The sequence below is a fragment of the Zootoca vivipara genome, chromosome 17 (genome assembly GCF_963506605.1).
Source record: "Zootoca vivipara chromosome 17, rZooViv1.1, whole genome shotgun sequence".
Taxonomy (NCBI): domain Eukaryota; kingdom Metazoa; phylum Chordata; class Lepidosauria; order Squamata; family Lacertidae; genus Zootoca; species Zootoca vivipara.
The window spans coordinates 41,076,910-41,103,298 of NC_083292.1; the positions used below are offsets into that span (position 1 = coordinate 41,076,910).

Below are 26,389 nucleotides of genomic sequence, written 5' to 3' on the forward strand. Positions count from 1 at the left end.
AAATCATTTTTTCTTGGGCCTACCCCACTACATTGGTGGTCTATAAAGCAGGCAGGAAATATTCGGCCAAGAATCCTGATGAAGCAAAAAAAAATGCTAACTCAACTAGGAGTCGGAACACAAGGACAATTTGAGCAAGAACTCTCTAGTGCGGAAGAACTACATGCAGACCAGCTACAAGCAGACCATACAGACTCGAGTGAAGAATCTCCAGTACAGAGACAAGAGAGTAAAAGAAGACGGAAGTTGGGAGAGGAAGGAAGCAGCAAGAATTAACAAAAATGAATACCAGAGACATTTAAAATGGGCTTTTGTAAAAAAATACTTAAGGATATAAACTTTCCAAGAGCAAAGGGAAAGAAGCATGGTTCTTCCAAGATACCATGAGACAGGGATCATGGAGATCCCTATTTGAGTCTCAGGGGGGAAGGGAGAGGGGGGCTGAATGGGACAGAATTGGAAATATAAAATATGTACACAGAGGGGTTCAAAAAATGAAATGTAGTTGGGATAATGGATAGATCCTTAAAGGTTTTATCCCTTAACGTTAACGGGCTGGCTTCAAATGTCAAACATTACAGGGTATCAGCATTAGCAAGAAAAATGAAAGTGGATATCCTATGCTTGCAGGAGACACATAGAGCCAAAACAAATAATAGACCATTGTTAGGCTCTCAGCAATGGGGATTAATAGCAGAATCGAAAGCGACAAATAAGGCTAGAGGGGTTGCCATTTTATGTAATGCAAATCTTAGACCGGAGGTTCTGAGCCAAAAAAAGATAATGATGGTAGATTTATATTCTTAAAAATCAAACTGTCACAAAAAATCTTTACAATAGCTAATATATATAGTCCCAAAACAAGACAGAAAAAATTTATAAGGAAAACTTTGAATAAACTGCAGCTCTATGCTGAAGGTGAGGTTATCGTTACAGCAGATTTCAACTGGAATATAAAGAATGATAGTACATTTAGACTAGCCAAATGGGGATTAAAGGATGTTTTTGAGAGGGGAAATCCCAATACTAAACCTACCTTCTTTTCCAACAGACATAAGACATTCTCTTACATTGATTATGTGTTAATTAAAGAAGGGAATGAAATCAGCGTTAGAACTGCAAAGACTATGGGAATATGGATTTCAGACCATGCACCACTATTTGTGGAGCTGGGATTGGAGGAGGAGGGGGAAAGCAGGAGATGGCGGTATAATAACCTAATAATGGCAAAAGAGACTGACAGGGAATATATCAGAAAACAAATTGGTTGGTATTTTAAAGAGAATGATGGGTCAGCCAAAATTCCGGTAGTGCGGGATGCTTTCAAAGCTGTTATCAGAGGACACTGTATATTGAAGGAGAATGCGATTAAGAAGAACTGGTACGCGGGGAGACAGGAAAAAATTGAAGAGATTGAAATTCTGCAACAACAGCAACAGGTTAAATTTCAAAGGAGCAGACAGAAGCAGTTAAGAAAGTTAAAACAGGAATTGGATGAGTTGGATATAGTAGCGGTGTGGAAGAGAGATAATATGATTTAAAATGACTTTCAGAGAATCTCAATAGGATCATATAAGAGACTGGCAAATTATTTAAAGAAAAGAAGAGATAAACAGAGGGTGAAGGCCATCAAGACTAGGAAGAAAATACTTACCCAAAGCTCTAAAAAAAATAAGGAAAGAATTTGCAGAATTTTACCAAATCTTATATAAAGAGGAAAATAAAAATATTGAAAGGGGAAGCTTGGAGGTTAGAATTGGAGAAAGTGATAGATTAAGATTAAACGAGGAAATCTCATTAGAAGAAATAGTGAATGTAGTTAAATCATTTAAGAGCAAGAAGTCCCCAGGACCAGATGGCATCACTATAGACTTTTATAAAGAAACAATCGATATTTTGGGTTTAGAAATGAAAAAAGTATTCAATAATATTTTAGAGGGGGGGAAAGCCCCAGACACTTGGAAGCTATCTGAAATAGTAGTAATTGAAAAACCACAAAAGGACCCTACAGAGGTGGGGTCGTATAGACCTATCAGCTTATTAAATCAAGACTATAAGATATTTACCAAGATCCTGGCAAGACGACTGGAACAGATATTACCTAAAATAATGAAGGAAGACCAATATGGATTTGTCAAGGGTTGACACATAGAACATCCTATAAGAAATGTCTTAAATGTGTTGACAAGCAGGGCCAAAGGTAAACTGGCGGCTTTAAAATTGGATGTGTACAAGGCCTTCGATACAATTAGTCAAAAATTTCTATGGAATATCATGCAGGAGGTAGGATTAGGAGAAAAATTTGTGGAAGCAATTCGAGAATTGTATAGGGAAGGGAAGGCAGTAGTCAGAGTGAATGAGGGGGTTTCAGATCAATTCAATATACAAAGAGGAGTCAAGCAAGGTTGCTCACTCTCACCCCTACTATTTGTGTTGGGGATGGAATATTTAGCAGACAGGATACGAAATTCAGTAAGGATAAAAGGGTATAAGAAAGGGAAGGAAGAAATTAAGTTAAACATGTATGCTGATGACATCTTATTATTAATCACCAACCCCCTCGAGGGGATAAGAGAGTTTATGATAATCCTGAAGGACTTTAAAGAGGAGTCGGGATTGGGAGTAAATTTGGAGAAGTCTGAAATTTTATTTTGGGATGTAAATAAAGAGGAGAAGAAGGAAATCGCAAAAATGACAAGGATGGATATCAAGAGGAAAAAAATTAAATACTTGGGGGTGAATATAATTAAAAATATTGCAAGGATCCCGGATGTAAATTACAAAGAGGTATGGAGGAAGATTAAGAAGAATATAAAATCATGGAAAAATAAGAATCTATCTATTCTAGGCAGAGTAAGGGCGGTTAAAATGTTTCTAGTACCGAAATTGTTATACTTATTTCAAGTAATTCCATTACCCATTAGGAAAATATGGTTCAAAACATGGAATAACGCATTTAAAAATTGGATATTTGGGAGCAAAAGAGTGAGAACTCCAGACATAGTAAATTACGCACCACAAGAAGAGATGGGATGGGGAATTCCGAACTTCGAACTTTATTATGAAACATTCCAATTAAAAAATTTAATAGATATTGGATATAAAGATGGGATTAAATGGATAAGGCTGGAAAATGAAATAAACGAAGGAATAGGAAGAGAAGGAAAATAAAAAAAATCCTTCAGTAGCACCTTAAAGACCAACTAAGTTTATATTTTGGTATGAGCTTTCGTGTGCATGCACACTTCTTCAGATACACTAGAAACAGAAGTGTCAGACCCTATATATATACAGAGGGTGGTGGGGGTGGGTGGGAATGGGAGATGGGCTGATGGGAGTGGTAAACCTGTAGATGGCTGTTAATGGCTGCTGATGGCTGCAATTAGTCCTGGGCTGAGGTGCTAAAGAAAGCTTGATCATGCATAATGAGATAAGAATCCGATGTCTCTATTCATCCCAGGTGCTTCCATGGTTTTAAGCTTGGTAATGATTTCCAATTCAGCAACTTCTCTTTCCAGTCTGTTCCTGAAATTTCTCTGTAATAAAACAGCTGCTTTGAGATCTTGTATAGAATGTCCTGGGAGATTGAAGTGTTCTCCTACTGGTTTTTCAGTCTTATGGTTCCTGATGTCAGATTTATGTCCATTTATCCTTTGGCGTAGGGTTTGGCCTGTTTGTCCAATATAGAGAGCTGAAGGGCACCGTTGGCATTTGATGGCATACACAATGTTAGAAGATGAGCAATTAAATAGTCCTGAGATGGTATGTTGGATGTTGTTGGGGCCAGTAATGATGTTGTCCGGGTGTATGTGGCAGCAAAGTTGGCATCTGGGTTTATTGCAGGCTCTGGTACCAGTGTCCATGTTAAGTCTGGTGGTTGTATTATTGTGGGTGAGGAGTTGTTTAAGATTGGGTGGCTGTCTGTAGGCAATGAAAGGTCTTCCTCCCAGAGCTTGAGAAAGGGAGCTGTCATTGTCCAGGAGAGGCTGTAGATCTCTGATGATGCGTTGTACTGTTTTAACTTGGGAGCTGTATGTGATGACTAGTGGTGTTCTGTTATTTTCTTTTTTGGGTCTGTCTTGCAGCAGGTTCTCCCTAGGTATCAGTCTGGCTCTGTTGATCTGTTGTTTAACTTCATCAGGTGGATATTTTAGTTCTAAAAAGGTTTGCTGTAGATCTCTTAGGTGAGATTCTCTGTCTGTAGAGTTGGAACAGATAAGGTTGTAACGTAGGGCCTGGCTGTATACGATGGATTGTTTGGTATGTTTGGGATGGTAGCTAGAAGCATGTAGATATGTTTGTCGGTCAGTTGGTTTTCTGTATAAGGTGGTGTCTATACGTCCATCCTGTATTTTTATAGTAGTGTCCAAAAAATGTATTTCTTGCATGGATTGGTTCATTGTTAGGTTGATGGTGGGGTGAAAGTCATTGAATGTCTGGTGGAAGGTTTCCAGGGTCTGTTGTCCATGTGTCCAGATAATAAAAATATCGTCAATGTATCGTAGGTACAAGAGAGATTTGAGTGGGTAGGAGTCTAGGAAACGATGTTCTAAATCTGCCATGAAGATGTTGGCATACTGTGGGGCCATGCGGGTGCCCATGGCTGTGCCGCTGATCTGGAGGAACAGGTCATCACCAAATTTGAAGTGGTTGTGGGTAAGGACAAAGTGGCAGAGTTTGGTAGCAAAGTCCGCTGTGGTTTTATCTGAAATGGTGTTCCTTATGGCTTGTAAACCATCATTGTGTGGGATGTTGGTGTATAGAGATTCCACATCCATAGTGGCTAGTATAGTATTGTTAGGAAGATTGTTCAAAGATTGTATTTTCCTCAGAAAATCTGTGGTGCCACGTACGTAGCTGGGAGCACTGATAGCATATGGTTTCAGAACAGAGTCCATATAGCTGGAAACACCCACTGTAATGGTGCCAATACCTGACATGATGGGGCGTCCTGGATTTCCTGGTTTGTGTATTTTAGGTAGAAGGTAGAAAGTTCCTGGTCGAGGTTCCGCTGGTGTGTTTGTGAGGATCTGTTCTTGGATGTGTAGGGGTAGCTCCTTGACAATCTTGTTCAGTTCTTTTTTGTATGCTTGTGTGGGGTCTGAGTCCAATTTCATGTAAAAGGCAGTATTGGAAAGTTGTCTGTGGGCCTCTTGGATGTAATCAGTTTTGTTCATGATGACGACAGCTCCACCCTTGTCTGCCTCTTTAATTATAATGTCTGGGTTGTTCCTGAGATTTTCTATGGCTCTCCTTTCAGCATGGTTTAGATTTTGTTGTAAGTGATGGTGTTTTCTGGTCACATCCGTTTGGATTCTGTGGCGGAAGCAGTCGATGTACAGATCTAGTGTGGTATTACGTCCATCAGGAGGGGTCCACGTAGAGTCCCTTTTTGTGTAACATCTTTTCGGTGGTGGTTGGTGGTCGATGTTCTGTTCATTAATGCGTTTGGAGGGTGATGGTTGTTCCCCAGTAAGTTGAGAGGTGTTGTGTTGTGGTGATGTAGTTTGTTCTACTTTGTCTTGTTCTTGTTTGTGATGAAAATACTCCTTCAGGCGTAAACGGCGGAAAAATGCTTCCAGGTCCCCGCAGAACTGAATCATGTGTGGGGATTTAGCAGGGCAGAATGATAGACCCCGTGAGAGGACGGATTCCTCAGCTGGGCTGAGTGTTTGCTGGGAAAATTGACAATGTTGTTGATCTTGTTTTGATTAGTGGCTTGTAGGTTGGAAAGTTTGCAGAGTTTTTTATTTTTCCGGTTCTTCAGTAACTCCAGTTGAGAGTGGTAAATGGTTTGTTTTTCCTTGTGGAACTCCTGCCAGGCTGGGTGATTCCTGATAGAGTTGTCCAGTGCAGAGAGTTCCTCCTTCATAAGCTTCTGTTTTGAATAAAGAACGCCGATAAGATGTTTGAGTAGCTTCTTGGATAAAGTGTGGCAAAGTTTCCTGGCATATTCTGTGGGATACGTTGATTGAAGGGGGTTCTTAATTCTAAGACCCTTAGGAACAATATCCAGGTTCTTGCATTTGGTCAGAAATATTATGTCAGTTTGTACCTGTGCAAGTACAAACATAATATAACATAACATAAATATAAATAGACAAATTGTAAAGATACGTGGAATGAATTTATGTTTTGTTATGTAAACCCAGTAAAGTAAATAAAAAATGTTAAAAAAAACAACAAGGTCAGGGGTCCAACTCCAAGAGAATAACCCTGAGCCCACCTGTTCATGTCTTCTTATACAGGCACTTTAACTCTGGACTTCTTATTCCTTGATTCTCTCTCTCTCTCTCTCTCTCTCTCTCTCTCTCCCCCCCCCCCCCACTTCTCCTTTCTGCTGAGAGATGGCTTGGGACCAGGTGCCTTGCACCTGCACATCCCATATGGTATCCACATATGTGGCCTAGGACTCAAATGTTCAGAATGTCCCATTCCTTTTTGTGTGTTTCGCAGGACACAAAGTCATGTATAGGGGGCCTTCTCACTTCTCTGTTCTACTTGAAGAAGAACATAAAACCCACACTGGCTGGTTTCTCTTTTCCTATTTCCACCAAAACTTAACTGCAAGCTTAAACCATAGCTGCCAAGTTTTCCCTTTTCCTGCTAGCTCACTGTACCATACATTGAGAGAACATCGCCCCTGCCCCACTCCCCCACCAGACCACCACCTATGTGCCTAAATCAGCTGTGTTAAACTGTTTAAATTTATTGGTATACATTTCTCCTTTACTCTATTATTTGAAATCATATTCCAATCCATCTGAAACATTATTTTATTCATTTAATTTCAATTTGCTTTTGAATAATTTTTGCTACTAAAAGCTGTGAAAATGCTGTTTCCATTTCTCTTGGCTGTGGATGCTGACAAAGGGCGCAGGTTTTTACAGAGAATTGTGTCCGTGCATTCACAAAATGGCATCTGTTCTGATTTCATGGTAAGAATACTAAAATGCTTTTAAAGCATTTGGACATTTAAACCCCAGTTCTCTACCTTCAAATTACTTAAATCTTAAATCAATCCTCACTGTACGTAATTCCAGATGAAAACAACCTCTACACACAATGGCTCACAACATGGATGAGATATCTCTGCTCACCTTTCAAGAGCTGGCCAGCTGCCGGCTTGAAAAAAAAGCATGCAAGAGGTAATTAACAGAAGATTTATTGCATATAAGCAATTAGCCTCCAACCACTCTCTCCGAGTGACCATCTATCACAATCAAGTTGACACTTCTGGAGAATGCTTCCGGCTACTGCAGAATGTCCTGAACCTCCTACCCTTACGTTTCTGGGGTTGTTTTCTGTCTTAGACTTTTTCCATTCATCTAGTTCTCGGACTGATGAGGTCAGCTACCGCCTCTTTCAGTGAGGAATGCCCATATACATTCTCCACTAACCAGATCAACGGAAAATGCAAGATACATTTCTTTACATATATTGCATTAATCGGTTGAGAAATTGATGCCATTTTGATTTCAAGATCTGTTAATGAAGGCAGAAATTTGGCGTGCATTCTATGATGTAAGAGTTGGAGAGACAAATTCAGCCTCTAAGTGTGACCGAGCTCTGGAGTTGAGTGATATTTCATATTAGTGGGCAGACATGTCTGCTCAGCTTTGTCAGTAAAAAACAAATCCCTGGAAAAGGTTGGTTTATTCAGTTGAAACGTTGTGATAATCTGGATCGTTTTACATCTCTGTCAACTTGCATTCAGCTCAGTGAACAAGAAGAGGATCTAATTTTACAGTATGAGGACAACATACATACATTTACCTACAGTAACTCAAGATGAGGGAAAGGCATTTAAGATGGACAGAATCCATACTCTCATTTAAAAAAATAAAAAAGCAAAAGCACCTCTTTGAATATTTCCCATAATTTGACCCATTCAACCACTCAGTGTCTCAAAACCTCTGTGCTGGGACAAGATGATCACAATTTGCGTGGCACAGTCAATCTAGTTAATTTTGTTTTTGCTCCTCAGCTTGCTCAAAATTTGAGGCATAGGTATGATGCTCCTATACGATGAGGAACAGTTGGGAAATAGTTCACATAACAGATGTTTTAATTTTATACAATAAAATTGGTTGTTGAATTAAATCCTCAAAAACGAAGCCATGCCTCATTCTTTTTGTGAGTACAAGGCCAACATGAGGTGGGGTCAATTGAATTTGTGGAGGGAATGCATCAAACACTCATACCGAAATTCTAGTAACATTTCTATTAATGTCATATCTGATTAAATATGTGTAAAAGTCAAATAAAGAAATTAATCTGTATTTTAATTTATGTTTTCTTCCTTATCATTTGTTCTCTGCTGTTCAACTCAGGCCCTCCCATCAGATGTCAAAGAGAAAAACAACTACCAGACTTTTAGAAGACATCTGAAGGCAGCCCTCTTTAGGGATGCTTTTAATGTTTAATAGATTATTTTATTTTCATATTCTGTTGAAAGCCACCCAGAGTGGCTAGGGAAACCCAGCCAGATGGGCGGGGTATAAATATATATATTTTTAATCATCATCATACCGAAATTCCAATGACATTTCTATTAATGTCATATCTGATTAAATATGTGTAAAAGTCAAATAAAGAAATTAATCTGTATTTTAATTTATGTTTTCTTCCTTATCATTTGTTCTCTGCTATTCAGCTCAGGCCTTAGCACAATAATGTAGCATTTTGGGGAAAAGATGCAACCCAGCAATCCTGCACTGGAGGCCAAGATGGAGAAGATCTCCACAGCCACCATGTACTTCCCCTTGGTGCTCAGGTAGGTTGGCACAAAGGACAGCCAAACACTGCAAAACACCAACATGCTGAAAGTGATGAATTTGGCTTCATTGAAACTGTCAGGGAGTTTCCTGGAAAAGAAAGCTACGATGAAGCTGGCAGTGGCCAGGGAGCCCATGTAGCCTAAGACAGAGTAAAACATGGAAGCTGAACCCTCGTTGCATTCAAGTATGATTTCCCCAATCACTGAATGGGTGTCCTTATCTGGAAACGGTGGAGAAGTGCTTAACCAAAGAGCACAAATGGCAGCTTGGATGAAGCAGCAGAAGAGGACAATCGAATTGGTCAGTCCTTTCCCCACCCATTTCCTTATGCTGGATCCTGGTTTGGTGGCCATAAATGCTACAACCACAGTGACCGTCTTTGCCAACACAGTGGAAACGGCCAAAGAGAAGACAAGGCCAAAAGCCATTTGTCGGAGAAGACAGATCACCCTTCCAGGCTGTCCAATGAAAAGCAAGGAGCACAGGAAGCAAAGGAGGAGGGAGATGAGAAGGATGTAGGTGAGGCTCCGGTTGTTGGCTTTGACTATGGGAGTATCCTTGTGCTTCAGGAAAATTCCAAGTACTAAAGTTGTGATGACAGAGAGAGAAATGGCCAACACCACTAAGATGATCCCCAAATTTTCTTTGTAAGAGAGGAAGCTTACAATCCTGGGAACACATTGAGTTTGGTCCTTGTTGGGATATTGGTCCTCTGGACAATTGACGCAAACGTCTACATCTGAAAAAGGGAAGAGGCACTGAAGTATTTCAGAATGTTGACCAACATCTATCTAAACACAAACAGCTATTTAAGTATGCCTTTAAGTAATGCCAGTCAAAGCAATGAGCCACAAGAAGATTTGAGGATGTCTATTTCTGTATTCTTGCAGTTCTTTGACAAAATCAAGGAGAAATGAATCTTATAATTTGAAACTGCATTTTGGATGCTTATTTATGTTCAGTGGGAGGTGGTGGCGTGTGTTGAACTAGTGGACCTAGTAGCTAATTCAGAAAGTGGTTGGAAAAGAAAGAATTAGAAGGAATCCTGTGTTTTTTCCTGAATTTACAGTACCTGATCTGTGAAGAAAGACACAATTTCAGATGGCCCATGGAATAATAATGGGCTGGTTCAGTTGGGAAGCAGAAACCTAGTCCTAATGTATGCAGTGATTTGTCAGTCTGGTGGAAGGGCCAACTTAGTATTCTGTCTGCATAACAGGGATGGGGACCTCTGGCCTGTGGGTTCAAAGTGACTGTCCAAGCTTCCCTATCTGGCAGTCAGGACTCTCCTGAGGTCACAACCCTCACCACGTCTGCTTTACAGCCTCCTTGAGAGTCTTTGCCTGGCTGATGAGACCTCTTGGTGTCTAGTTAAGGGATTCAGACATGTGTGTCTAGAAAGTAGCCCACGGTACAAGTTAAAGCTCACATTAGTTGCTCCCTCCACTTTTGCCTCAGGCCCCAACAACTACTCCTAGAAGGTTGCACAGAACAGGATGAGGCCCTGAGGATGCAAAAAGTTTCCCACCAAGGCTTTAGAGTTGGCTGGAACAAGGAGAGGACCTTCTCAGTGCCTGGGAAATTGCTGGCAACCAAGGGGCACTTAGCTCATTTTTCCATCTCAGATAGACGTCTAATCATTCATTCATTCATTCATTGATTCAACCAAACATCCATCCTTCCATCCATCTACATGTAGCTATCAAATTTACTACATTTATATCCAAGGAGCTGCAAGTTCCCTCCGCTTTATCCTCACAATGTCCCACGAGTTGTGTAGGCTGCAAAATTGTGATGAGTCTAATGTAGGGCTGCCATACGTCCAGGTTTTCCCTGACACATCTGGGAATCGGGCTGCAAAATGGCGTCCAGGCAGTTTTTTGCTGAATAGTCAAAATGTCTGGGGAAACCTGAACAAATGGCAAGTAGGGGGATGTTTGTTTTTTAAAATAAAATATCCATTAAAAATCCTATAAAAGCCCAATAACTTTGACCAAATATTTTTTTTAAAGAACAACAACTCAAGAACAAGATCACTGTTTCCTAAAAAATAATAATAATATTTTAGGCTCCTCTGCAGTCATCTGCATTCTCTACACAAAGGAAATAAATAGCCTTTATTTATCCTTTTGAAATCCCATACATTATGTCATGGGAATTCCTGCCTCCCACCTTGCTGACTAGAGATCATTCCTTCTGGACACGGAGCACAATCATAGCAGCAAAACTTCTCTCCTTCCTTCTTTTTTCTACTGAAGCCAGGGTTGCAGTTGTCATTGCACACAGACAGGGGCCGCGCCTGTACAAAATCATATAGATGAGCAACAATAGATTAGCCCTATTCCGTCATTCATCTCCATGTGATAAGACTCATGTGAAGGACAGAGAGACTGAGGATGAGCCAGTTGGCTCAGCTCCTCTGTCGCCCATTTGTTACCCATTCCGACCTCCATCTCTTTGTTTGATCAGTCTAAGACTCAGCCTTCAAGCGGATCATGAGAAAGACAATGCCACCTCCAGACCCCCCAAAATATGAAGTTGTAGAAATAAGATAAAGATACCTTGAAGATAAAAACAAGGTCCATCTTTTGTCCTTTCAGAAATCACTTCGTGAAGTGATTATATTCTGTGACACTTTAGCAAAATCAAATACGTTTTTTTTCCGATGTTTGTAAGTCGCTTATGTGACCTCTTTTTTTAACAAAGAAATTAAATGGCACAGGTGGCCAAAATGACTCCTTGCTTTAACTTAAGGTTTGAGATTAAGAACTGATGGAATGGTGAGCTACCCAGAAGGGAACATTCCCCTTTTATGGAGTCAAGAGTTTGCAGTTACAATTCACCTGGTTAAAACTTGGATGCCACACGATCTGCTCATCATTGATGGTTAGCTCTCTGCCTGGAGGAGCCAGAGGCTCCAGTTGTCCAACTTTCAATCTTGTCAGTGAGCCATTGGGGAAAGTGATCCAATTGGTAACGTCAAAACCTGAAACCAGTTCTCCATGTTCATCAAAGTGCACCATATCTCCAACACTGATGTTGAATACAAGGCTCTTCAGAAAGCGATGGACCTGGAATATTGAAATATTTACATGGAGTTAATGATATGAATAACTGTTCTTGAAGCAGTATATATGGTGATGAAGTATTCCCACCTGTCTATTCTTATTTATTGAGAAGAGAAGACTCCCTGGGAAAGATTGAGGGCACAAGATGGAGGGCACAAGGAGAAGGGGACGACAGAGGAGGAGATGGTTCGACTGTGTTCCCGAAGCCACCAACATGAGTCTGACCAAACTGCGGGAGGCAGTGGAAGACAGGAGTGCCTGGCGTGCTCTGGTCCATGGGGTCACAAAGAGGCAGACACGACTAAACGACTAAACAACAACCATTATTATTAATATGAAATCAATTACATAAAGAACTGTCTTTGGAGGGGATACATTGATTGAAAATGTCTAGCAAACCAGATTGGTAGTTGGGTTTCTATTGTGGGTATTTGGCAAGCTAGCATGACAGTGATTTTGACTCTGAGTAAATGAGCACCCAGGTGGCGCTGTGGGCTAAACCACTGAGCCTAGGGCTTGCTGATCAGAAGGTTGGCGGTTCGAATCCCTGTGATGGGGTGAGCTCCCGTTGCTTGGTCCCAGCTCCTGCCAACCTAGCAGTTCAAAAGCACATCAAAATGCAAGTAGATAAATAGGAACCGCTATAGCAGGAAGGTAAACGGCATTTCCATGTGCTGCTCTGGTTTGCCAGAAGCGGCTTTGTCATGCTGGCCACATGACCTGGAAGCTATACACCGGCTCCCTCGGCAAGCTAGCATGACAGTGATTTTGACTCTGAGTAAATGAGCACCAGGTCAGGCAGGCTAATTTCTGTGGCTCTTGTCAGGTGAAAAGCCAGGAGATCAGTGGTAGATGGAGGCAAAGCCAAAAAGTTCTGAGTTGTCATTACCTGCCATGGTTGCACATTCTGAAATGCAAATCTCTCTCCGCTTGCCAATCTTCTATGTCTGGAGCTGGATTTGTACATGGCGTTCAAAGCATGTGCCACTGCATAGACAGCTTTGTAGACATTGTAGCTGTGACCAGTCATGTATTTTTCAAACAAAACCCCAGGAAGGTTCTCCAGTTTCTCCTCCAAAGTGCAGGGTTCTTTCTGCTCAGCCTCCACCTCCTGTCCATTAGATCCTTTCAGGGAGCAGGCGAAAGTCTGTTCCCAGACGTCCTGGATGAAGACATCCTCTTTGTGCCAGAAGGGTCTTATCTTCTGCATGAACTCATGGAACCCTAATGGCTGATTCGAGTGGACTGTGAAGGATAGAGTACCATGGAATATTTGTATTTCCCAGTCTTTCTGAATAGACACTGATGCAAAATCCCAGTGAGATGTAGCAACACACACCTTACCCAGAGGTGGCCATCCCATTATTGGTGCTATAAATGCCAATACTCTCAAAACCTGAAAAGATGGAGGTTCCCCATAAACCACAAATACATTAGCTTTTGTCTTAAATGCAGTTGCATAACTGTTCCGATGCTGTAAAGCCAAGCGTATCATCTCATCCAGATAATTCCATTTTTCTAATCTTACTATGACATCATAGCAGATGCCATGCTCAAAGAGTAGTGGTAAAATTGTCTGTAGAAACTGGTCCCCTTTGTCATCATCCACAGCACTAAGTGCAATCCAGGTCCATTTGAAATGCTGAAGTAGTTGCACAATTCCTATGTGCTGTTTGGCTTCATTAGGGACCATCTGGTATAAAAATGGAAAGTGCATGTTTGCATCCTGTATCGCCAAAAAGGATCCATATGTGAGCTAAAATAGAATGTAGGAGGTGTTTTGTTTTGTTTTTGATGGATTATGAGAGAATGCTAAACTACAGATTCTACAGGTACTTCAGAGGCACAGCTTTCCCAATAAATGCCTGTGTAGGTTCTTCTAGAGGAAAACAGTGTGGAAGAGTACCCAGTAATCTATTTCACTATTGATAATTTCTTAATGTTTCTCCTAATGTTTTAAGAATATCTTGCCCAGCCCTATGGAGAAGAAGAGTTTGGATTTGATATCCCGCTTTATCACTACCCGAAGGAGTCTCAAAGCGGCTAACAATCTCCTTTTCCCTTCCTCCACCACCACAAACACTCTGTGAGGTGAGTGAGGCTGAGAGGCTTCAGAGAAGTCTGGCTAGCCCAAGGTCACCCAGCGGCTGCATGTGGAGGAGTGCAGACGCGAACCCGGTTCCCCAGATTACAAGTCTACCGCTCTTAACCACTACACCACACCGGCTCTCTGGAGCAGTAAACAACCAGTATTTCCTCTCTTCTATGTAACAGCCATTAAGGTATTTTCGAGTACTAAGGTAAAGGTAAAGGGACCCCTGACCATTAGGTCCAGTCGTGACCGACTCTGGTTGCGCGCTCATCTCGCATTATTGGCCGAGGGAGCCGGCATATAGCTTCCAGGTCACGTGGCCAGCATGACAAAGCCGCTCCTGGAAACCAGAGCAGCACATGGAAATGCCGTTTACCTTCCTGCTATAGCGGTTCCTATTTATCTACTTGCATTTTGATGTGCTTTCGAACTGCTAGGTTGGCAGGATTTTCGAGTACTATACAGTATTAAATCTCCTTAGTCTCTTTCTTATCTGGACTAAAGTTACACAATTCTGTCAGCCATTCCTTACATTATGTGTTTTCAGTTGTGTATTAGGTGTAGTAAAAAATGGGAGGAAACCCACCAACCATAAAAATTCAAATCCTTTATGTCCTGGACACAATCATATCCTTCCACTTCCATTTACAGCTACTCCAGTTCTCTGGACAATTGACTTTCAGCACTGCTTGGTCAATCCCAATCCAAACTGCCCTCCTGAATAAAACTTTGCAGGAACCTTGTCAAGACTGTGTTGAAATCAAGATAGTATTTCCCATACACCCATGCTCTCAATTTACCTGTGGGATCTTGTGGATTGCTGAAATGATGGCCATATTGGCAGAGATTTCAGAGATGCATCCTCCAATGAGAGCTATCAGATTGTTCCACTTGTGACACTTGAAGTTGGGGGCAAATCTACGCTGTGTGGAAAGCAGGTTGAGCGTGGCCTTGTAGGTCATCCTTGCAGCGTAGTAGCTATTGAGGATGCGGAACCCTAGAGAGATGTTTGATAAGACTCTGGGATTCTCATTGATCTCTTTGACAGCAAATGCTAAGGCCAGGATGTGCTGGTAGCTCTTTGGCACGGAGCTGTAATAAAATTACAACACAATATTTCCTTTCTCTCTTTTTAATTTAAACAATAAACTTTATTGGAATTCAAATTAAAATACACTCACATAAACACATACACACTCAAGAAACAATAATATAAATAATATAGAAATAATAACATACAAAATCATATATAATGAAATAATAATGAAAATATAACATAAAAATTAATCTCATACAACATCAAACTTAAATCAAACTTAAATAATAATACTCATAATCATAAAGAAATTAAAAATAGAAAAAACAAAGAATCCTACATTCAAATACTCATTCATACCCAAAAACATAATAATCAAAATACATTTCAACTATAATCCCCTTTATTTATTCCCCTATATCTCCTCCTCTCCTGATGGACTTCCACTTATCTCTCTCTCAGGTTCTTTAAATACTATATTCTGGTACTGCTTCCCCTCATTCCTACAAGTATATATCCTAAAATTCTCAAATATAATCATACCTCACAGGGGGGGAAAGAATTCATCATCATTCAGCTGTATCAACTTGAATTAAATCAAATTATCTCAGTACAAGGTCTTAGAAATAAACCCAGGATTTTATCATGGGGCACTGTCTCTTCATGTACTCTCCAAATTTTTCCCAATTATGATGGAATTTCTTATTAGAATACCCTCTGATTGAATTGGTTAGGTACAACACAATATTTCCAGGCTCCACTGCTCAGTTGAGCAGTGAACAGAAAACGGAGCACTCAGAGAACAGAAATAGAGCAATCTGAGAGAAAATCAAGGGGAGAAAGTGCTGCACTGCAAAGAGTGAGGAGAGACAGAAAAGAGCAGGAATTGTGTTCCATAGAGAAGGAGTCAGAAGGTGGATATGGACATACACTCACATCCCTCAAGGTTGAGAAGGAACAAAGTGGGGGCAGAACAGACATAAGGCGGGGGCAGTGACAAGGCATGATCTGCCATGTGAAAATGCTGTAGAAGGCTTACTACAAAAAAGACAAAAACTTAGGAGCAGTACAAACAGTTAAGAAAAATGAATACAGTAAACCCACAATGTGTATTCAGCTTTACATGGCTGGCAAAACAATAAAAATTTAATCCAAAGGGGTGTGTGCCTAGGGAAAAAGACTTCGGGAATCCCATCTGCCATTGAACCCGATTTATTTTGACTATACACAAAGTCGGCATTTGGCGTGATTCCCAGAACTTGACCCTCGTGTAAATTGGGGGTTTACTGTCTCTGTCTCTCTGTCTTCCCATATCCACCCTTGCCCCTTATCCTGTCATGCTGAGGTTGAGTACCTCATAAAGAATGCTTAAAATCTTACTGGGTTTCCATGAAAAAGAACATCAAAATATGAATCACAGGACTGCTTAATGATGCGTTTTCAATCATTTCAGTCTGACTATATTAGACACGGAAAGAAGGGAAATAAATAAGGCCTTACATAGGTTCATCAATCAGTATCTGTGAAGGCTGTTCCATGAAAGACTGGATATTAGAGAAGTATATGACTTGCGAAACCATCTCACCAATTACAAGGTCTCCTGGCTGGTAAAATTCGTGAGCAATAGGAAGAGGATCATCATAAATGCTGCAGTTAATAGAATGTGGCTTGCATATAGTGAGAAACAGAAGTAGCAGCAGAAAGAACAGCAGCAGGATCCTGCTGAGAAATCTTCCCCTCCCAATGTAGAGTACCATGTTTTCCACTACAGCATTATATGTGGATGTTACCAGTTTGGCTAAAGTATCCTTTGCTTAGTGGGCTGTTAGGGAATCTATGCACTAGCGCTTTGGTCTTTTAGTTAAAAATGGTTCTTCCTCTGTAAGTGGCCCCAGCCAGCATATTTTCTTATTCTTCACACATTATCCTGAGGGATGACTGGAGGTTGTGGGGATACAAATAATAACATTGCAGCTATTATTACTTCTTTTTAAAATAACCAACTGCAGCCGTTTAGTTATAAACTTACTCACTTTTCCTTGGTTTGTAAAGAAAATAATTATACATAAGGTACGTTGTGGTGAGGCAGCATTTCAGTTAAACAATATGCTAAACCATGTGCTAAACCATGCCTAGTCAAGGAAGTTCACATTTCACAGAAAGAACATTCCTTGAAACCGATGACTGGATGGAAGCATCTCCAAACATGTAAAAGAAGAATGATGATACAAAAGACTGGCAGAGCCCTGCCTGTGCCTAGATATAGCTCTGGACAATAGCAAGCTGTTAGGCCTTTTTAAAGATGCTGTTGTTGTTTTTTAATCCCAACAGAAAGTGTATATCTACTATGCAAGAGGATGAAAGCCAACAATTTTGACAATGATGAAAATAATTCCTCAGTGTGTTCTTCGTATTTGCAGTTGCGTCATCCCTGACCAAACTGCTAAGGCCTCTCCCCCCTGAATAGTACAACTATTATTGTCTTCCTTGAGAGATAATAAGTAGGCAGCAATGCTTAGTCCTCAGCAAGAGTTACGTTTACCCAGAGATCATTCTTAGTTGGCAGAAAATGAAGGCCTGGGTTTAAAAGTAAAGTCTGAGTGTATGTGAAGTTCCATCCCATCCCACCTGTCCCCCACCCTGATGATGGGTTCATCTCCTTCATCACATCCTTTCCCAGTATTGTTTGCCCCCATCTATCAATAACAAATTGAAATTAGGCTTGCTATATTTCTAAAAGAAAAAAACGGGATATGCATGCATCATTAGCAATAAGGAAACGTCTCTAGAGTCTGGCCCAAGTAGCTTACAGTCAGAATTTGAGTTCTGTGTACATGTCTGGGAACAGGAAGCAGGCTGAGCAACAAGATTTCCTGAGGTCACTGAAAATACGTATTTGGGGCCTTTGCATTTCAGTCCTGTTGCCAATGGCTCTCTTAGCTTTTCAAGATATGCTCTTTCCAACCTTTGGTGCTTTTGGACTGGGCTGTGGAGTGCCTGGATCCCATAGGCTTTCAGCCCCACAGAAATAAATACCCTGCACATTTTTATTTTACTTCTGCAGAAAATAATGAGACCATTTTGCTTCTGGAACATACCTGGAATAAGTTTTTTATCACACCACTTCTGCTCTATCTACATTTTGTTCTCTTTCATCCTGCGTCTCCTTCCTTTCACCTCCAGTTTCCTGTTTGCTTTAATCTTTGATTTTAGCAGGACCACCATGTTTCTTCCTTCCTCTTCCTTTCTCCCATCTCATTTGCACATCTTACGCTCCCACTTTACACAGGGGCAAACTTAGGTTTATTGGTGCAACATAAAGAAGAAAAGGCCTCCATGAATCAAACCTGAGTCTACACTAAGAATTTGTGTATGAGATACACACTTGCAAACCTTGTCTTGCAGCTCACCACAGCTGGATGTGGCTTCATGAAAGGTCATGCACAAAATGACCCTCCAACACTGTGATGTGGTCTGACATTTGTAGGATATGACTCCCCGTGGTACTGTCAGCCTGTGATATGAAAGCTTCCAGAACATAGTTCACAAGGTCAGGGGTCGAGAGAACTGCACATGCGTCGGCGTGAGTAGACGCTCACCCATATTGCTCCTGGAACTTTTTAATTAAAAGCCTGAAAAACTAATAATTTACGGCAAACTGATAACAGACTCAAACTGCTGAGAGCCGGGCTGAAGTCCAAACACTGAAGAGGGGTGAGTCTGTGCTTAAAATGGAGATTAATCAGTCTGTTGAGGAAAACTTGAGAACAGACATAACAAGATGGCTAAATCTATAAAGGAGCTGGGGGAGATGATTCAGCGTTCGGAGATAAATGTCCGTGCTGATATGCAAGAACTGAAAGCAGAAATGAGAAGAATGACTGCTACAGTAGAAAAAGTTACGAAAATAGCAGAGTATGCAAAAGAGGTAGCAGAATCAAACATAAATAAAATAGAGGTCCTGACAAAAAGAATCTCACAAATGAATGATAGACAACGTAGAAGGAATTTGAAGTTTTCTGGCATTTCAGAGGACATTGAGAATAAAGACCTGGAAAAGGAAAAGTTTGAATGGCTCAAAGAACAAGGAATTGAAATTGAACAACACGAGATTGAGAGAGCGCACCGATTGTTTAAGCATTGGCAGCAATGCTTAGTCCTCAGCAAGAGATACGTTTACCCAGAGATCATTCTTAGTTGGCAGAAAATGAAGGCCTGGGGAAGAAGAAGAAGAAGAAGAAGAAGAAGAAGAAGAAGAAGAAGAAGAAGAAGAAGAAGAAGAAGAAGAAGAAGAAGAAGAAGAAGAAGAGTTTGGATTTGATATCCCGCTTTATCACTACCCGAAGGAGTCTCAAAGCGGCTAACATTCTCCTTTCCCTTCCTCCCCCACAACAGACACTCTGTGAGGTTGGTGGGGCTGAGAGACTTCAGAGAAGTGTGACTAGCCCAAGGTCACCCACAGCTGCATGTGGAGGAGCGGAGACGCGAACCCGGCTCCCCAGATTATGAGTCTACCACTCTTAACCACTACACCACACTGGCTCTTTACTTTAAAAGTAAAGTCTGAGTGTATGTGAGGTTCCATCCTGTCCCCCACCCTGATGATGGGTTCATCTCCTTCATCACATCCCTTCCCAGTATTGTTTCCCCCATATTGCTATCAATAACAAATTGAATTTAGGTTGCCATATTTCTAAAAGTAAAAACCAGGACACCCCGAAAGTTGTTGAGTAGTACCTTGGTTTATGAACTTAATCCATTCCAGAAGTCTGTTCTTAAACCAAAACATTCTTAAACCAAGGTGTGCTTTCCCATAGCAGCGGGGGACACAATTTACAAATGAAACACACTCAACAGGAAGCAGAACTTGTTCTGCTTCCAAGGCAAAATTCTCAAACCAAAACACCCACTTCCGGGTTTGCAGCATTCTTTACCCAAGTTGTTCATAAACTAAGCTGTTCTTAAACCAAGGTACCACTGTATAGCCATTCTGCAGCATGCATCGCTAACAATTAGGAATAGAGTCTAGCCCAAGTAGCTTACAGTGAGAATTTGACTTCTGTGTACATGTCTGAGAAAAGTAAATACCAGGACGCCCTGAGCTTCTTCTTTTTTTAAAAAAAAAAAACTTATACATTACAGTCGTACCTTGGTTCTCGAATGCCTTGGTACTCGTACGTTTTGACTCCCGAACGCTGAAAACCGGGGAGTGTATGTTCCAGTTTTCGAATGTTCTTTGGAAGTCGAACATCCGACATGGCTTCTGCAATTGAGTGTAGGCAGCTCCTGTAGCCAATTGGAAGCTGCACCTTGGTTTTTGAATGGTTTCGGGAGTCGAATGGACTCCCGGAACGGAGTAAGTTTGACAAACAAGGTACCACAGTACTAAGCTCTTCTTAAACAAAGGTACCACAGTACTATCATTCAAAAAAAATCTAGTCCAAGTAGCTTACAGTCAGAATTTGAGTTCTGTGTACATGTCTGGGAACAATTAACAGGCTGAGCAACAAGATTTTCTGAAGTGACCAAAAATACGTATTTGGGGCCTCTGTAATTCAGTCCAGTTGCCAATGGCTCTCTTAGTTTTTCAAGAATGGGCCTTTGCTGTGGTGGCTCCCCTACTGTGGAATGCTCTTCCCAGAGAGACTCACTTGGCACCGTCATTACATGTCTTTATTTCGTTTAACATCTGTTTACTGAAGGCAGAAATTATGCATCCATTCTATGATGTAAGAGTTGGAGAGACAAATTCAGCCTCTAAGTGTGACCGAGCTCTGGAATTGAGTGATATTTCATTTTAGTGGGCAGACATGTCTGCTCAGCTTTGTCAGTCAAAAACAAACCCCTGGAAAGGTTGGTTCATTCAGTTGATACTTTATGATAATCCGGATTGTCTTACATCTCCGTAAACATGCAATCAGCTTAGTGAACAAGAAGAGGATCTAATTTTACAGTATGAGAACATACATACATTTACCTACAGTAACTCAAGATGGGGGAAAGGCATTTAAGATGGACAGAATCCATACTCTCATTTTAAAAAAATAAAAAAGCAAAAATAAAAGGACCTCTTTGAATATTTCCCATAATTTGACCCATTCAACCACTCAGTGTCTCAAAACCTCTGTGCTGGGACAAGATGATCACAATTTGCGTGGCACAGTCAATCTAGTTAATTTTGTTTTTGCCCCTCAGCTTGCTCAAAATTTGAGGCATAGGTATGATGCTCCTATACGATGAGGAACAGTTGGGAATTAGTTCACATAACAGATGTTTTAATTTTATACAATAAAATTGGTTGTTGAATTAAATCCTCAAAAACGAAGCCATGTCTCATTCTTTTTGTGAGTACAAGGCCAACATGAGATGGGGTCAACTTAATTTGGCACCATCATTACATGTCTTTAGGCACCTGACAAAAATATTCCTCTTTGCCCAGGCCTTTGCCCATGAAATGATCTATTTCTTGTTAAAGCTGTGCAGGGGCGGGCTGTTATTATTGTATTATTGTCTGTATTGTCTGTTGTTATTCTTTTTTATTACGTTTTTATTACTGATGCTTTGTAAAATGTGTTCTTAATGTTGTACTCTGCCCAGGGATCTTTGGATAAAGGGCAGTATATAAAACAAACAAACATACATACATATACTCCCCCACCATCTGCTTGAGTGCAGTTCATTCCTCCTTTCTGTAGGGTTCGGGTGCATCATCTCGTTCTCCATGGGAACTCACTGGCACATCTGAACCCAGAAGATTGAATGCCTTGCACATCAGCTGGTGCAGTGTGTGTGTGTGTGTGTGTGTGTGTGTGTGTGTGATGCTTTCTGCAGTATTTGGAGGACCCAGCCAGTTCCCAGGAGGGACTCACTGGCACCCCAAAAGCAAGCAGGATTGCATCCTCCTCCATCAGCTAATGCATGCAGAGTTTAATCTTACTTTCTGCAGCGTTTGGCCATGCCAGCCAGTTCTCAGCAGCAACAGGGGGGCATGATGTAACCAAGTACAATTAAACTCCCTGCAAGTCAGGCTCCAACCTAATGTCCTACAATTCGCTCTGCCTGCTGCAACCAAGCCTGCCAATCCAAGCTGAATCCTTTCACACACACCAATTGTCCTGATTTGAACAGAACATCACTGATTGACAGAAGCCGCCCTGGCTTCTTATGTCAGGAGGAGTATTCCAGGAGGAGGTGGAGAGAAACTGATGCAGCTGGGGTGTGGGGTGAAAGAGACCGGGTTCCCGCCCGCCCACTGCTTAAAGGAAGCAGGACACGCCCCCAGCCGACCGGATTGGTCGGCCCCCGAATGATGCAGGTGGGAACCCCACCAATCGCACAGCTGAGCTCTCAGCCACTGCGCATGTGTTCGGTCGTGATGCCCAGAACTCCACCTCCGACGCAGGCACGGAAGTGGCTTTATTTGCATCAGCCATCGGCCATAGCAATAAAATAACAATACAATATGCAAAGAATAGAAATGAAAAGTCAATTATATAAAATACAGTTCAGGGTTTTGAATCAATAGTCAAATAGTAGACATTATTCTGATTGCCCCAGCTAAAAACCTTGCCACCTTTGCTGTCACCTGCTCCTCCTGATCTGCCAGGAGAAAGGACACTGGGGCAGTGGTTGGGCGACCCGGAATGGACAATAAAAAAGGGGTGATCACCTCATTCCTCAAGTCTTTATCAAGAGTGCAAGCCAGAAGGACATGCGCCACCGATTTGGTGCTGCCATCTCCACAGGGACATAAGCATTTTTTGTGTGGAATCCATTGGAATCATCCCTCAAGTACAGCTGAGGGTAATACATTCCATCTTGTGATAGCAAAAGCATGTCTATATTTTAGAATTGCTAGGTTATGCCAGAGAGTCGAAATGGGAAGGTGGAAAATAGTCATGCCATGGGCAAAAGTAAAGGCAGCAGAGGGGGGGGCTGAGGGGGGGGTCAGTGACATGTTGGTGGTTAGGGGTGTCCCAGAGTGTCAGTTTTGTATGGCTCATCACATAACCTTCCAATGGTAGACAAGCCAGAGGGATAAGTGAGTGGAACAGTGGGTGTGACTTTTACCTTTGTAAAGTAGGCCCATTTCTCTCCATTGTCCATCCAGACAAGGAAGAGGCCTTATCAGAGCTCAGGTATATATTCCAGCCAGGCAGAAACGCTCAGGGTTGTATCTAATGCTAGTAGGTCTGCTTAGCCCCACTGAAATTAATGCACTCAACATAATCGTGCTCATTTATTGGACTGGGTTTACTCTGAGTACAACTAGCAACAGATACAGCCTATGAATCAGGGCCCATGTGGTCTGTGGCCTGGGACCAGAGAGAGTACTTTTCGGACCCTGGGGCTGTGTTTTCTTCACCCTTGACCTGATGTATTAAAGTAACAGAATTAAAAATTTCATGGCAAGTGATTTTGGTCTTTGGCACATAAATAGAAGTGGCCTAGCTGGACTGCAAGAGACAGTGAACTACGTTGGCAGTCCTTCATAAAACTTTCTGATCTGCATTAAATCAGCCCTCTAAAGTTCAGTTCTGCCTTGGTATGTGCACTAGTGTAAACCTGTACAGTATAACTGAATGCTGTTCTTGTCTTTTGGAGCAAACTCCAAGGGGCATCTCCCAACGGCAAACACTGTGCCAAGACCCTGCAATTAAAGATAATTGATGGAGAGCCCTTACAGCCATTGCATATGCTACATACGGTGCAATTTTCACAGATCATAATTATTCTTGATATTCAGTATTACAACTAACCTTAAAATAGCATTTGCATTACAGTTTTCTGCCCTGCATTGTAAACAGCACTTTGACTTTTCCATGGTATTAACTGTGACACTGTGTTTACCTGGATGCTGTGCTTCCCACCTTGTGTCAAGTCCCAAATGGGCAGCAAACTAATTGGCTCTGCAATTAGCTGTAATTTTCACAGCAGAAAGCCCAATTAAACTTGACAGGCAGGATTCTAATTATGAAGCAAACTTCGGCAAGCAACTGACAATCAGGAAGGAAGAGAGAAGCCTGCTCTTTTCTCTCTCTCGGACGCATCTGCTGTCTGCAACACTTTGGTTTAATCATATCAACAAGCCAATATCAAACTGGGCCCAGAAACCCTCAGGCAGAGCTGATCAACACACACAAACTGTTTCTCACTTAACAAGGCAAATATCCTATGTGGATCCCATCACAATGAAATGCTTATAATTTGAACACTAAGTGTGGACTCATCCATGAACGTGGTTCTGTCTATGAAAAGTATTGGGGAACTTCTTCTAGGCTGGGATGCTGCGGCCAGACTGTTGCCCAGTGCAATGATCTGAAGAATGTGACTCTGCCATTCAAACTATTTTACTGGCTGCCAGGACATTTGCATGCACAATTCAAAGTACCCATAAGCCCCGCTCCGTGCCCAGCAGCATTGTGGCCCATAGAGTGCAGCAAAATACTGGGCAAGGTTTTGCCCAGTATCTTCTCTGTGTGATAGGCTGATGGGGGGAAAGCTGTCCCATAAGCCCTTGCTGCAGAGGGAAGGGGAGGCCTATATAAGGCTATTTCCCCTGGAGCTTTGAGAGCTTCCCGCCTGCCCACCCTCGGGTTAGAGCCTTCACTGGGCAATTTTGGGTCATTAGTTGACAGGGCCAGAAAGGAATATTTTTTCTCCAAATGTGATTGGCACTTTGGCTTTTGGGGGGGGGCTTTCCCTCAGTGCAATTATGCCTTTCCTTTGATAGGCGGAATAACATTTTTTGCATGAGGGTGGAGATGGCATTGGTCAGGATCAACATAGTATAGGGGGTCCCCCATAAGGGGCCTGAGAGAAGGATTGACCACGGCTAACCCAAGCACGGTTTCGGTATCTGCTTGGTTGGAACCTGCACCCCGGTCCCCAAGTGAGACCTTGCTTGCTTGGCCTGCACCACAGCAAGGTTCAACACTGGCCGACTCTGTTTGGAGTGATCCAAACCCAGTGGATCCATTCCATCAGCACAGGGTTTGTGGAATGATGAACTGAACCTGGGACCCAATGCCCTGCCTGATGCTGCCAACAAAGATTTGGCCCGATTTTATCCCATCACCATTGTACAGTCTGGTTATTCTGCTGCTCCAATGGGTCACATAGTGTGCCTGCCTGGGCAATGATATTTAATGTTCTAAGCAGCATAGGGCAGGGATTTTTGAGGGACCACCTCCTAGATCAACCTAGTTGCACAATCACGCCATTTGACACCATGATTGCAAGGTGGTTTTAAAAGGTTAACACTCTTGTGCTATGTGATCTTGAGTACACAACTGCAATATAATCCCATGCCTTTATCTAGGTCATCATTGCTGAACATCTGTGTTCCTTGCTAGATAGCATAGCTGCCAAGTTTTCCCTTTTCTCGCGAGAAAGCCTATTCAGCATAAGGGAATTTCCCTTTAAAAAAGGGATAACTTGGCAGCTATGCTAGATAGCTCTTTGGGATAAGGCACAGATTTATTTATTTTTTAATTTAAAAAAATCTTTATTTCAGCTCTATAAACAATACAATAAGGAAACAATAAGGAAATTAACATAACTCAACATAACTTAATCCGAACCATAACTCAAACTATAATTTCAAATAAGACTTAAATAAACTAAACAATACAAATTATACAAATTATGATAAGAGAACAAACAAAGATGTAATTTAAATTTTGCATACAATACAAAAGAGAATATTTCCTACTATTCATGCATAATAAGGATAAGGCACAGATTGACACTCCATCACCTAGTAGGAAAACCATCTTTTCTTTCTTCTCTGCCCCATGTTCTCTGCTTTTTGCTGTACCTTGATCTTCAAGTATTGCAGGTGACAATGTTCATGGAAAACTTCACCTGCTGATTTATATATAGCACACACAACTCTTAAAATCACAGAAGCATACTATGAGTCTGAGGACACCTCAGCCCCCACCCCAAATATACTGGAATGGAGCTGAGCTCCCCTCCCATCTTGAGGGACCAGGCCTTGGCAGGACTTCCAGCGGTGGGCCCCATCCTGGTGTTGCAGCAGGTCCTGTTGGGCCTCACTGGGCCTACTCGCAGTCTTGTACTCAGTCCTTGACGTCTTCTAATTTTTTATTTATTTATTTTTGAATTTTAAAGTCTTTGTTGAAATTCATTAATATCATTACAATTTTTACTTCACACATACACATACAGTGGAACCTCGGTTTATGAACACCTCGGTTTACGAATTTTCAGTTTACGAATGCCGCGGACCCATCTGGAACAGATTAATTCACTTTCCATTACTTTCAAAGGGAAAGTTCGCTTCACTTTATGAACGCTTCAGTTTATCAACAGACTTCCGGAACCAATTACACCCATGCTTCGGGTTAAGTACGCTTCAGGTTGAGTACTCCACGGACCCGTCTGGAAT

The 26,389-nt window shown here is 41.6% G+C and overlaps 1 protein-coding gene across 1 annotated transcript; it reads right to left on the minus strand.

The window, feature by feature from the left end:
• Nucleotides 1-8,617: 8,617 nt before the first annotated feature.
• On the minus strand, nucleotides 8,618-17,672 carry LOC132591307 (vomeronasal type-2 receptor 26-like). The gene is made up of 7 exons (XM_060269387.1): nucleotides 17,605-17,672; nucleotides 16,477-16,623; nucleotides 14,741-15,032; nucleotides 12,738-13,541; nucleotides 11,624-11,851; nucleotides 10,953-11,079; nucleotides 8,618-9,519 (listed from the first exon to the last, which is right to left on the minus strand). Exons 1-7 carry the CDS (start codon nucleotides 17,670-17,672, stop codon nucleotides 8,618-8,620), a joined length of 2,568 nt encoding a protein of 855 aa, XP_060125370.1.
• Between the last annotated feature and the right edge of the window lie 8,717 nt (nucleotides 17,673-26,389).

Coding starts and splice junctions, on each gene's coding strand:
- LOC132591307 (XM_060269387.1), bottom strand. CDS start 17,672: ATGGGGGCAAACAATACTGGGAAAGGATGTGATGAAGGAGATGAACCC. Junction 11,852..12,737: donor AGAATGTGCAACCATGGCAG/GTAATGACAACT, acceptor TCAATATTCCAG/GTCCATCGCTTTCTGAAGAG. Junction 9,520..10,952: donor AATGATCTCTAGTCAGCAAG/GTGGGAGGCAGG, acceptor TCCCTTTTTCAG/ATGTAGACGTTTGCGTCAAT.